Raw genomic sequence first — 14,395 nt, 5'->3', positions numbered from 1 at the left:
GGCTGTGCCGTGACCCCCCCTGGTTGTGACGCTGGCTGTGCCGTGACCCCCCTGGTTGTGACGCTGGCTGTGCCGTGACCCCCCTGGTTGTGACGCTGGCTGTGCCGTGACCCCCCCTGGTTGTGACGCTGGCTGTGCCGTGACCCCCCCTGGTTGTGACGCTGGCTGTGCCGTGACCCCCCCTGGTTGTGACGCTGGCTGTGCCGTGACCCCCCTGGTTGTGACGCTGGCTGTGCCGTGACCCCCCTGGTTGTGACGCTGGCTGTGCCGTGACCCCCCCTGGTTGTGACGCTGGCTGTGCCGTGACCCCCCCTGGTTGTCACGCTGGCTGTGCCGTGACCCCCCCTGGTTGTGACGCTGGCTGTGCCGTGACCCCCCTGGTTGTGACGCTGGCTGTGCCGTGACCCCCCCTGGTTGTGACGCTGGCTGTGCCGTGACCCCCCTGGTTGTGACGCTGGCTGTGCCGTGACCCCCCTGGTTGTGACGCTGGCTGTGCCGTGACCCCCCTGGTTGTGACGCTGGCTGTGCCGTGACCCCCCTGGTTGTGACGCTGGCTGTGCCGTGACCCCCCTGGTTGTGACGCTGGCTGTGCCGTGACCCCCCTGGTTGTGACGCTGGCTGTGCCGTGACCCCCCTGGTTGTGACGCTGGCTGTGCCGTGACCCCCCTGGTTGTGACGCTGGCTGTGCCGTGACCCCCCTGGTTGTGACGCTGGCTGTGCCGTGACCCTCCTGGTTGTGACGCTGGCTGTGCCGTGACCCCCCTGGTTGTGACGCTGGCTGTGCCGTGACCCCCCTGGTTGTGACGCTGGCTGTGCCGTGACCCCCCCTGGTTGTGACGCTGGCTGTGCCGTGACCCCCCTGGTTGTGACGCTGGCTGTGCCGTGACCCCGCAGGAGATCCACAGCGCTCACAGCGAGGAGCTGATGGGCACGCGCGTCGAGGAGAACATGGACATGTCGGACGAGGAGGAGGACACGGAGGTCGCGATGGCGCCTGATGGCGACGACGCCGGAGGTGTGTGTGCGTGTGTGTGCGTGTGTGTGTGTGTGCACGTGTGTGTGCGTGCGTGTGTGTGCGTGCGTGCGTGCGTGTGTGTGTTTGTGCACATGTGTGTGTGTGTGTGTGCGCGTGTGTGTGCGCGTGTGTGTGTGCGTGTGTGTGTGCGTGTGTGTTTCTGTGTGTGTGTTTATGCGTGTGTGTTTATGCGTGTGCGTGCGTGTGTGTGCGTGTATGCGTGTATGTTTATGCGTGTGTGTGTGCGTGTATGCGTGTGTGTTTATGCGTGTGTGTTTATGCGTGTGTGTGTGTGCGTGTGTGTTTATGTGTGTGTGTGTGTGCGTGTGTGTTTATGCGTGCGTGTATGCGTGCGTGTATGCGTGTGTGTGCGCGCGTGCGTGCGTGCGTGTGTGTTTATGCATGCATGTGTGCGTGCGTGCGCGTGTGCGTGCGTGTGCGTGCATGTGTGCGTGCGTGCGCGTGTGTATGCGTGTATGTTTATGCATGCATGTGCGCGTGCGCGCGTGCGTGCGCCACGCAGCGCTAGCGTCGCAGGCGGCCGCCCTCAAGGAGGAGAACGACAGCCTGCGCTGCCAGCTCGACGCCTACCGCAACGAGCTGGAGCTGCTGCGGCAGGAGCACCGGCTGGGCCTGCTGGTGCCACCGCCGCCACCGCCGCCACCGTCGCTCCCGGCGACCGACGGCGCCGGTGGTGCCGCTGGTTCCGCCGGAGAGGCGGGTGGCAGGAGCCCGCAGCAGGTGCAGCTGCTGCAGCAGGCGCTGCAGTGGATGCAGCAGGTGGGGGGCTGAGTTGTCAGGCGGCAGGCACCGCCAAGCGCAGTCCGTGCGGTGTGCGTGCGGTGTCACTCACACGCTCATTCACACACACACACCACACCACACACACTCACTCACACACACTCTCACACACACACACACCACACCACGCTCGCTCATTCACACACACACACCACACCACACACACACCTCACTCACACACACTCTCACACACACACCACACCACACTCGCTCACACACACACACACACCCACACCACACACACTCACTCACACACACTCTCACACACACACACACACACCACACCACACTCACACACACACACACCACACCACACTCGCTCACACACACACACACCCACACCACACACACTCACTCACACACACTCTCACACACACACACACCACACTCGCTCACACACACTCACTCACACACACTCTCACACACACACACACCACACCACACTCGCTCACTCACACACACTCACACACACTCACTCGCTCTCGCTCACACACTCGCTCACTCACACTCACACACCCACACCACACACACTCACTCACACACACTCTCACACACACACACACACACCACACCACACTCGCTCACTCACACACACTCACACACACTCACTCGCTCTCGCTCACACACTCGCTCACTCACACTCACACACCCACACCACACACACTCACTCACACACACTCTCACACACACACACACACACACACAAACACCACACTCGCTCACTCACACACACTCACACACACTCACTCGCTCTCGCTCACACACTCGCTCACTCACACACACACCCACACCACACACACTCACTCACACACACTCTCACACACACACACACCACACCACACTCACACACACACCACACACACTCACTCACACACACTCACACACACTCACACACACTCACTCGCTCCCGCTCACACACTCGCTCACTCACACACCCACACCACACCACACTCGCTCACACACTCGCTCACTCACACACCCACACCACAACACACTCGCTCACCCACACCACACTCACACAACGCTCACACACACACCACACTCTCACACACACACACTCACACACACTCATTCGCTCTCGCTCACACACTCGCTCACTCACACACACACCCACACCACACACACTCGCTCACACACACTCTCACACACACACACACCACACCACACTCGCTCACTCACACACACTCACACACACTCACTCACACACACTCACACAACGCTCACACACACACCACACTCTCACACACACACTCACACACACTCACTCGCTCTCGCTCACACACTCGCTCACTCACACTCACACACCCACACCACACACACTCACTCACACACACTCTCACACACACAACGCTCACACACACACCACACTCTCACACACACACTCACTCACACACACTCTCACACACACACACACCACACCACACTCGCTCACTCACACACACTCACACACACTCACACACACTCATTCGCTCTCGCTCACACACTCGCTCACTCACACACACACCACACCACACTCGCTCACTCACACTCACACACCCACACCACAACGCACTCGCTCACCCACACCACACTCACACAACGCTCACACACACACCACACTCTCACACACACACACTCACACAACGCTCACACACACACCACACTCTCACACACTCACACACACTCACTCGCTCTCGCTCACACACACACACACCCACACCACACACACTCACTCACACACACTCTCACACACACACACACACACACACACAACACCACACTCGCTCACTCACACACACTCACACACACTCACACACACTCACACAACGCTCACACACACACCACACTCTCACACACACACCACACTCTCACACACTCACACACACTCACTCGCTCACACACTCGCTCACTCACACTCACACACCCACACCACAACACACTCGCTCACACACACTCTCACACACACACACACACACAAACACCACACTCGCTCACTCACACACACTCACACACACTCACACACACTCACACAACGCTCACACACACACCACACTCTCACACACACACCACACTCTCACACACTCACACACACTCACTCGCTCACACACTCGCTCACTCACACTCACACACCCACACCACAACACACTCGCTCACACACACTCTCACACACACAACGCTCACACACACACACTCACACAACGCTCACACACACACTCACACACACACCACACTCTCACACACACACTCACACAACGCTCCCCGCCCCGCGCTCCCCGCAGCAACTGCTGCGGGTCAAGGAGGAGTCGAGGGGTCGTGAGCAGGAGGCGGAGCGCCTGCACGAGGAGAAGCGCAGCGCCGAGAGCGCCCTGCACAGCCTGCAGGAGCAGCACCGCAGCCTGCAGCAGCAGCAGCTGCAGCAGCAGCTGCAGCAGCAGCAGCAGCAGCATCAGCAGCAGCAGCAGCAGCAGCTTCAAGAGCAGCAGCAGCAGCAGCAGCTTCAAGAGCAGCAGCAGCAGCAGGGACAGCAGCCGCCGCAGTCGCCACCAGCGGCTCAGGCAGAGCGTGCTGACGCGGTGAGCCAGACCCACAGAGACTCACAGAGACCCACAGAGACCCACAGAGACACACAGAGATACACAGACACACAGAGACACACAGAGACACACAGACCCACAGAGACCCACAGAGACCCACGGAGACCCATAGAGACCCATAGAGACCCACAGAGACACACAGAGACACACAGACACACAGATCCACAGAGACCCACAGAGACTCACAGAGACCCACAGAGACCCACAGAGACACACAGAGATCCACAGAGACCCATAGAGACACACAGAGACCCACAGAGACCCACAGAGACACACAGAGATACACAGACACACAGAGACACACAGAGACACACAGACCCACAGAGACCCACAAAGACCCACGGAGACCCATAGAGACCCACAGAGACACACAGAGACACACAGACACACAGATCCACAGAGACCCACAGAGACTCACAGAGACCCACAGAGACCCACAGAGACACACAGAGATCCACAGAGACCCATAGAGACACACAGAGACCCACAGAGACCCACAGAGACACACAGAGATACACAGAGACTCACAGAGACCCACAGAGACACACAGAGACCCACAGAGACCCACAGAGACACACAGAGATACACAGACACACAGAGAGCCACAGAGACCCACAGAGACACACAGAGACCCACAGAGACACACAGAGACACACATAGACACACAGAGACACACAGAGACCCACAGAGACACACAGAGACCCACAGAGACCCACAGAGACCCACAGAGACACACAGAGATCCACAGAGACCCATAGAGACCCACAGAGACACACAGAGATACACAGACACACAGAGACACACAGAGACACACAGACCCACAGAGACCCACAGAGACCCACGGAGACCCATAGAGACCCACAGAGACACACAGAGACACACAGACACACAGAGATCCACAGAGACCCACAGAGACCCACAGAGACACACAGAGATACACAGACCCACAGAGACACACAGAGACCCACAGAGACCCACAGAGACACACAGAGATACACAGACACACAGAGAGCCACAGAGACCCACAGAGACACACAGAGACCCACAGAGACACACAGAGACACACATAGACACACAGAGACACACAGAGACCCACAGAGACACACAGAGACCCACAGAGACCCACAGAGACACACAGAGATCCACAGAGACCCATAGAGACCCACAGAGACACACAGAGATACACAGACACACAGAGACACACAGAGACACAGAGACCCACAGAGACCCACGGAGACCCATAGAGACCCATAGAGACCCACAGAGACACACAGACACACAGAGATCCACAGAGACCCACAGAGACACACAGAGACACACAGACACACAGAGAGCCACAGAGACCCACAGAGAGCCACAGAGACCCACAGAGACACACAGAGACCCACAGAGACCCACAGAGACCCACAGAGACCCACGGAGAGCCACGGAGACCCACAGAGACACACAGAGACCCGCAGAGACCCACAGAGACACACAGAGACCCACGGAGTGCCACAGAGACCCACAGAGACCCACAGAGACACACAGAGACACACAGAGACCCACAGAGACCCACGGAGACCCACAGAGACCCACAGAGACACACAGAGACCCACAGAGACCCACAGAGACCCACAGAGACCCACAGAGACTCACAGAGACCCACAGAGACCCACAGAGACCCACAGAGACACACGGAGACCCACGGAGACCCACAGAGACCCACAGAGACACACAGAGACCCACAGAGACTCACGGAGACACGGAGACCCACAGAGACTCACAGAGACACACAGAGACCCACAGAGACCCACGGAGACCCACAGAGACCCACAGAGACACACAGAGACCCACAGAGACCCACAGAGACCCACGGAGAGCCACGGAGACCCACAGAGACCCACGGAGACCCACGGAGAGCCACGGAGACCCACAGAGACCCACAGAGACCCACAGAGACTCACAGAGACTCACAGAGACCCACAGAGACCCACAGAGACACACAGAGACACACAGAGACCCACAGAGACCCACAGAGACACACAGAGACCCACGGAGACCCACGGAGACCCACGGAAACACACAGAGACTCACAGACACACAGAGACACACAGAGACCCACGGAGACCCACAGAGACCCACAGAGACCCACAGAGACACACAGAGACCCACAGAGACCCACGGAGACCCACGGAGACCCACGGAGACCCACAGAGACACACAGAGACCCACAGAGACTCACGGAGACACGGAGACCCACAGAGACTCACAGAGACCCACAGAGACCCACAGAGACCCACAGAGACCCACAGAGACCCACAGAGACCCATACAGAGACCCATACAGACTCACAGAGACTCACAGAGACCCACAGAGACTCACAGAGACCCACAGAGACCCACAGAGACTCACAGAGACCCACAGAGACACACAGAGACACACGGAGACCCACGGAGACCCACGGAGAGCCACGGAGACCCACAGAGACACACAGAGACCCACAGAGACCCACAGAGACACACAGAGACACACGGAGACCCACAGAGACTCACAGAGACACACAGAGACCCACAGAGACCCACAGAGACCCACAGAGACCCACGGAGACCCACGGAGACCCACAGAGACCCACAGAGACCCATACAGAGACCCATACAGACTCACAGAGACTCACAGAGACCCACAGAGACTCACAGAGACCCACAGAGACCCACAGAGACCCACAGAGACCCACAGAGACCCACAGAGACACACAGAGACCCACAGAGACCCACAGAGACCCACAGAGACCCACAGTGACACACAGAGACCCACAGAGACCCACAGAGACCCACAGAGACCCACAGAGACCCACAGAGACCCACAGAGACCCACAGAGACACACAGTGACACACAGAGACCCATACAGACTCACAGAGACCCACAGACACACGTGTGCGTGTTTATGCGTGTAAGTGTGTGTGTGTGTGTACGTGTGAGTGTACATGTCAGTGTGATTGTGTGTACGTGTGAGTGTGTGTGAATGTGTGTACGTGTGAGTGTGTGTACATGTGAATGTGAGTGTGTGTTAGTGTGTGTCTGTGTACGTGTGTGTGTACGTGTGAGTGTGTGTACGTGTGAGTGTGTACGTGTGTACGTGTGAGTGTGTGTGAGTGTGTACGTGTGTACGTGTGAGTGTGTGTACGTGTGAGTGTGTGTACGTGTGAGTGTGTGTACGTGTGAGTGTGTACGTGTGTACGTGTGAGTGTGTGTACGTGTGAGTGTGTACGTGTGTACGTGTGAGTGTGTGTACGTGTGAGTGTGTGAGTGTGTGTACGTGTGAGTGTGTACGTGTGTACGTGTGAGTGTGTGTACGTGTGAGTGTGTACGTGTGTACGTGTGAGTGTGTGTACGTGTGAGTGTGTACGTGTGTACGTGTGAGTGTGTGTACGTGTGAGTGTGTACGTGTGTACGTGTGAGTGTGTACGTGTGTGAGTGTGTGTACGTGTGAGTGTGTACGTGTGAGTGTGTGTACGTGTGTACGTGTGTGTGTACGTGTGAGTGTGTACGTGTGTACGTGTGAGTGTGTGTACGTGTGTACGTGTGTGTGTACGTGTGAGTGTGTACGTGTGTACGTGTGAGTGTGTGTACGTGTGAGTGTGTGGTGAGCGGTGGCAACGTAGCGGTGGGCGCTGCGCTAGCAAACCCGGCGACCCGAGTTCGATTCCCCCGCTCTCGGCAAAACCGCCGCTGACGATTGGCTGAACCGGTCCCGGCGCCTGGCGCGGTGTGTGCCGGCCACACCACCACCACCACCACCACACCGCCACCACCACCACACCACCGCCACCACACCGCCACCACCACACCGCCACCACCACACCGCCACCACCACACCAACACCACCACACCACCACACCACCACCGCCCCTGTCGTGTGCCACAGGGCCGGCCTTCTCACGTGCTGATGTCAGCGTTGAAGCAGCTGAGGCGTGGTGTGTGTGGTGTGCGTGGTGGGCGTGGTGTGCGTGGTGTGCGTGGTGTGCGTGGTGGGCGTGGTGTGCGTGCTGTGAGTGGTGTGCGTGGTGTGCGTGGTGTGCGTGGTGTGCGTGGTGTGCGTGCTGTGCGTGGTGGGCGTGGTGTGCGTGGTGTGCGTGGTGTGCGTGGTGTGCGTGCTGTGAGTGGTGTGCGTGGTGTGCGTGGTGGGCGTGGTGTGCGTGGTGTGCGTGGTGGGCGTGGTGGGCGTGGTGTGCGTGGTGTGCGTGGTGTGCGTGGTGGGCGTGGTGTGCGTGGTGGGCGTGGTGTGCGTGGTGTGCGTGGTGTGCGTGGTGTGCGTGGTGGGCGTGGTGTGCGTGCTGTGAGTGGTGTGCGTGGTGTGCGTGGTGGGCGTGGTGTGCGTGGTGTGCGTGGTGTGCGTGGTGTGCGTGCTGTGCGTGGTGTGCGTGGTGTGCGTGGTGTGCGTGGTGTGCGTGGTGTGCGTGCTGTGCGTGGTGTGCGTGGTGTGCGTGGTGGGCGTGCTGTGCGTGGTGTGCGTGGTGTGCGTGGTGTGCGTGGTGTGCGTGGTGCGCGCGTCGCACAGACGCAGGACGAGGCGGTGGCGGTGGTCGGTGTGGAGAGCGCGGAGGCGCAGACAACCGCCGCAGTCACCAGCGGCACGACCACCACCAGCGGCACGACCACGACCACCGCCAGGATAACCACGGCCACTGCCGGCACGACCAAGGCCACCAGCGGCACGGCCACGGCCACCGCCGATGGTGTGCGCACGGAGAGGGAGGCGCTGCTGATCGGTACGGATGGTGACGATGGTGACGATGGTGATGATGATGGTGATGGTGATGATGATGATGGTGATGGTGATGATGATGATGTTGGTGATGATGGTGACGACGATGATGGTGACGAATGATGATGATGGTGACGATGATGGTGACGATGATGGTGACGATGATGGTGACGAATGATGATGATGGTGACGATGATGGTGACGATGATGGTGACGATGATGATGACGATGTGATGGTGACAATGATGGTGACGATGATGGTGACGATGATGGTGACGATGATGGTGACGATGATGGTGACGATGTGATGGTGACAATGATGGTGACGATGATGGTGACGATGATGGTGACGATGATGGTGACGATGATGGTGACGATGATGGTGACGTTCATAACGATGATGACGACGATGACAATGGTGCTTTTACAACGTAACATACAACGTGCCACGTGACACGCCACGTGACACGCCACGTGACACGCCACGTGACACACCACGTGACACACACCACGTGACACACCACGTGACACACCACGTGACGACACACCACGTGACACACACCACGTGACACACCACGTGACACGCCACGTGACGACACACCACGTGACACGCCACGTGACACGCCACGTCACACGCAACGTACACACAACAAAGACAAAGATGCCCCGTGTAGCCTTAACAGACTGTAGGGGCAAGTGCTGTTAGCGAGCACCTCTGAAGGCCGGCACTGTGGCACACGAGGGGGTGGGTGGCCAGCACCACGCCCGGCCGCCTTTGTCTCCCCAGTGGCGATGTTTACTACACACCGCGCCAGCTACTCATTTCAGGCTGAGTCGACCTAGGGGATGCCCAGGACCGGTTCAGATTATCGTCGCTGGCGGTGTCGGCCGTGAGCGGGAATCGAACCCGGGTCGCCGGGTTCGTAGCGCAGCGTGGCGCTAACCGCTGCACCACCGCTCCCCACACTCTCTACTCCCCAAGGGCTGCTGATGACGTTCCTCCAGATCCATCCGTGCGGGGTGAGCGTGGAGGGCGTGCGGCTCTACCTGCGCGCACTCGACATCAAGGTGCGCGAGACACACGGAGACACGCGGAGACACACGGAGACACGCGGAGACACGCGGAGACACGCGGAGACACGTGGAGACACGTGGAGACACGCGGAGACACGTGGAGACACGTGGAGACACGTGGAGTTACACAGACACACAGAGACACGTGGAGACACACAGAGACACACAGAGACACACAGAGACACGTGGAGACACACGGAGACACACGGAGACACACAGAGACACGTGGAGACACGTGGAGACACACAGAGACACACAGAGACACGTGGAGACACACGGAGACACACAGAGACACACAGAGACACACAGAGACACACAGAGACACGTGGAGACACACGGAGACACGTGGAGACACACAGAGACACACAGAGACACACAGAGACACGTGGAGACACACGGAGACACGTGGAGACACGTGGAGACACACAGAGACACACAGAGACACACAGAGACACGTGGAGACACGTGGAGACACACGGAGACACACGGAGACACACAGAGACACGTGGAGACACACAGAGACACACAGAGACACGTGGAGTTACACAGACACACAGAGACACGTGGAGACACGTGGAGACACACAGAGACACACAGAGACACACAGAGACACACAGAGACACACAGAGACACGCGGAGACACGTGGAGACACACGGCCAGCTAACAGCACTTGCCCCTTACAGTCTGTTATGGCTATACGGGGGATCTTTGTGCGTGCGTGCGTGTGTGTGTGCGTGTGTGTGCGTGCGTGCATGCGTGCGCGCGCGTGCGTGTGTGCGCGTGCGTGTGTGTGTGCGTGTGTGTGCGTGCGTGTGTGCGCGTGCGTGTGTGTCGGCGTGTGTGTGCGTGCGTGTGTGTACGTGTGTGCGTGCGTGCGTGTGTGCGTGCGTGCGTGTGTGCGTGCGTGCGTGTGTGCGTGCGTGCGTGTGCGCGTGCGTGTGCGCGTGCGTGTGCGTGCGTGCGTGCGTGTGCGTGCGTGCGTGTGCGTGCGTGCGTGTGTGTGTGCGTGTGTGCGCGCGTGTGTGTGTGCGTGCGTGTGTGCGTGCGTGTGTGCGTGCGTGTGTGTGTGCGTGTGTGTGTGCGTGTGTGTGCGTGTGTGTGTGCGTGTGTGCGCCAGATGTCCCCGGGCGAGCTGGATGCGCTGCTGTCGTCGGTGCCGCGCCTGTTCCACCACGAGTGGGTGGCGGGCGACGCCGTCGTGGAGAAGCGCTGGGCCTTCTGTGGCCTGGCCCAGGTCGCCAGGGCGCTCGCTCCAACACACGCAGACTGAGCGGGGGGGGGGGGGCGGGGGGGGGGGGCTGGGGGGGAGGGGTGGGGGCCAGGGGGTTAAGGGGGGTAACGGGGGGGGGGGGGCACGTAGTGGTGATAGCGCCGCTTGGGGGAGACTCTGTTTGTTTGTGTCTGTGTTTGTGTGTGTCTCTGTGTGTGTCTCTGTGTGTGTCTGTCTGTGTCTATGTGTGTGTGTGTCTCTGCGTGTCTCCGTGACCGATCGATCGTAAGGGTGGCGGAATGTCGCGTCTGTCCAGATTTTTTCCTTTAATAAAAACATCAACAACAACAACAACAGCAGCAGCAGCAGGAGCACGCTTGCTTACGTGAGACGCGTGTTGGTGAGACGTGCGTGGGAGAGGCGGAGTTTCTCCGGAGCCCTGCGAGTGAGTGAGTGAGTGTGCAGGTGAGTGAGTGAGTGAGCGTGCGAGTGAGTAACTGAGCGAGCGAGTGAGTGAGTGAGTGAGCGTGCGAGAGAGTGAGTGAGTGAGCGAGTGACTGAGTGTGCGAGTGAGTGAGCGTGCGAGTGAGTGAGCGTGCGAGTGAGTGAGCGTGCGAGTGAGTGAGCATGTGGGTGAGTGGGTGAGTGAGTGAGCGTGTGAGTGAGTGAGTGAGCGAGTGAGTGAGCGAGTGACTGAGCGTGCTAGTGAGTGAGCGTGCGAATGAGTGAGCGTGTGAGTGAGTGAGTGAGTGAGTGAGCGAGTGAGTGAGCGAGTGAGTGAGCGAGTGAGCGTGCGAGTGAGTGAGCGTGTGAGTGAGTGTGCGAGTGAGTGAGCGTGCGAGAGAGTGAGTGAGTGAGTGAGCGAGTGACAGCATGCGAGTGAGTGAGTAGGTGAGTGAGCGTGCGAGAGAGTGAGTGAGCGAGTGACTGAGCGTGCGAGAGAGTGAACCGGCGAGCGGGCGAGCGAGCGGGCGAGTGAGTGAGTGGGTGATCGAGTTAGTGAGTGAGTGAGCAGGCGAGTGAGCGAGCGAGTGAGTGAGTGAGCGAGTGACTGAGTGTGCGAGTGAGTGAGTAGGTGAGTTAGCGTGTGAGTGAGTAGGTGGGTGAGTGAGCGAGTGACTGAGCGAGTGAGTGGGTGAGTGAGTGAGTGGGTGAGTGAGTGGGTGAGCGTGCGAGCGAGTGAGCCCCAATGCGGTTTCAGGAAAGGGCGGTCCTGCACAGATGCCATATTTTTTGTCCGTCTGCTTCAACAGAGGTGTAGGGAATTCCAACAAGAACTACATCTCTGCTTTATTGACCTGGTCAAGACCTATGATACCATCAGTAGGACTGGGCTCTGGGTTCTTCGTGCTTTCGGAGTCCCTGACCCTCTGCTCACGATCATTAAGGACCTTCATGATGGTGAGCGGGCCCGGGTAAAACTACGTGGCCGGGAGTCGGAGCCATTCCCTGTACACCTTGGGGTGCGACAGGGATGTCCTCTGGCTCCCACATTATTTAACATCTATTTTGACCGCGTAGTTCGTGAAGCCTTCAATAGCTGTACCGGGGGAATTTCCATTTGGTACAGATACAATGGGAGGCTGATCGATGGCTGGGTGCAGTCAAGGGATGGCTCCCTATTGGTCAACCATGTTATGTATGCCGATGATCTGGTAATTGCTGCTCACTCAGAAGAGGAGTTGGAGGCGCTGCTGCTGAACCTGGAGCGTGCCACTAAGAGGTGGGGCCTTACCATCAGCCCCACCAAAACTAAGCACCTGCCTGGGTATTTTGTACAATCGGACACTCCACCCCCACAACTCCCAATCGGTGATGGGGCAGTAGTGGAGAGAGTGGAGAGTTTCCCATACCTGGGCAGTGTGCTTATGACCGGCTCCAGTTTAACAGCAGAGGTCTCCGAATCAGTCGAGCGGCAATATCTTTTCATCGGTTGCGTAACGCTGTGTGGAAGCTACCTGGTCTGTCGCTCCACACGAAGCTTCAGGTCTTCTCGGCCACAGTCATTCCCTCCCTTCTCTACGCTTGCAAAACGTGGACCTCCCTAATGGAGAATCTTCGCCAGTTGGAAACATTTAGGCTGGCCTGCCTACGATCCATCCTGGGTGTAACCAGGCTGGATTGTGTGAGGAGCTCACAAATCCTTGAAAGATCTGGGCAAAGTCCCATCGGTGAGCTCCTCCGGCAGGCAAGGCTGTGTTGGCTGGGTCATGTAGCCCGCATGCCCAGCCACCGCATGCCTAAACAGCTTTTGTTCGGCCGGATCGAGGGGGCTAAACGGGCGCGGCACGGGCTAGATAAGAGATGGAGTGATGTGGTACAGGAGGACGTGGAGCTGAGTGGACTTGCCGATGACTGGTACCAGCGGTGTCAAGATCGGCCTCTGTGGAGGCTCGTGAAGGACGCTACTGGGCAGTTGGAGGCAGTCGCCCTCCAACAACAACGGAGGGCGGAGGAGCGACGCTCACAACAACGAGCGGAGCGCCGGGTGGCTAAAGCACAGCAAGTTGGTACAGTAGGAGGCACAGGTGGTGCATCAGCCAGTCATCTCGGTCATCTCGGTCAGTCGACCCGTGGCACCTGCTGGGTCTGCCCCGTGACCTCCTGCCAGCGGGCGTTCGACACTTCACGTGGCCTCAAGGTGCACATGGCCTGGCACAAGCGTCGTGGTGACGTCACCGCCACTTAGTGGCGAATGGCGGTTGTTGTCATTGTGTGTCACTGTGTGTGTCACTGTGTGTGTGTGTCACTGTGTGTGTGTCATTGTGTGTGTCACTGTGTGTATCACTGTGTGTGTGTGTCATTGTGTGTGTCACTGTGTGTATCACTGTGTGTGTGTGTCACTGTGTGTGTGTCATTGTGTGCTTCACTGTGTGTGTGTCACTGTGTGTGTCACTGTGTGTGTCATTGTGTGTGTCACTGTGTGTGTGTCACTGTGTGTGTCTCTGTGTGTCTGTGTGTGTGTGTGTCTGTG

The 14,395-nt window shown here is 58.6% G+C and overlaps 1 protein-coding gene across 1 annotated transcript in view; it reads left to right on the top strand.

Annotated features, from left to right (window-relative positions):
- The window catches only part of LOC144952128 (uncharacterized), a 45,338-nt gene extending 33,857 nt beyond the window's left edge, over nucleotides 1-11,481 (top strand). Inside the window, exons 8-13 of the mRNA XM_078882531.1 lie at nucleotides 895-1,015; nucleotides 1,539-1,795; nucleotides 4,075-4,368; nucleotides 8,930-9,140; nucleotides 10,119-10,204; nucleotides 11,329-11,481. Of these exons, the coding sequence (XP_078738657.1) occupies nucleotides 895-1,015; nucleotides 1,539-1,795; nucleotides 4,075-4,368; nucleotides 8,930-9,140; nucleotides 10,119-10,204; nucleotides 11,329-11,481 (1,122 nt within the window). The remainder of the gene's footprint in view (nucleotides 1-894; nucleotides 1,016-1,538; nucleotides 1,796-4,074; nucleotides 4,369-8,929; nucleotides 9,141-10,118; nucleotides 10,205-11,328) is intronic.
- Nucleotides 11,482-14,395: the final 2,914 nt, after the last annotated feature.

The sequence above is a fragment of the Lampetra fluviatilis genome, chromosome 66 (assembly GCF_964198595.1).
Source record: "Lampetra fluviatilis chromosome 66, kcLamFluv1.1, whole genome shotgun sequence".
NCBI classification, from domain to species: Eukaryota; Metazoa; Chordata; class Hyperoartia; order Petromyzontiformes; family Petromyzontidae; genus Lampetra; species Lampetra fluviatilis.
This window is presented reverse-complemented; position numbering and strand designations above follow the sequence as displayed.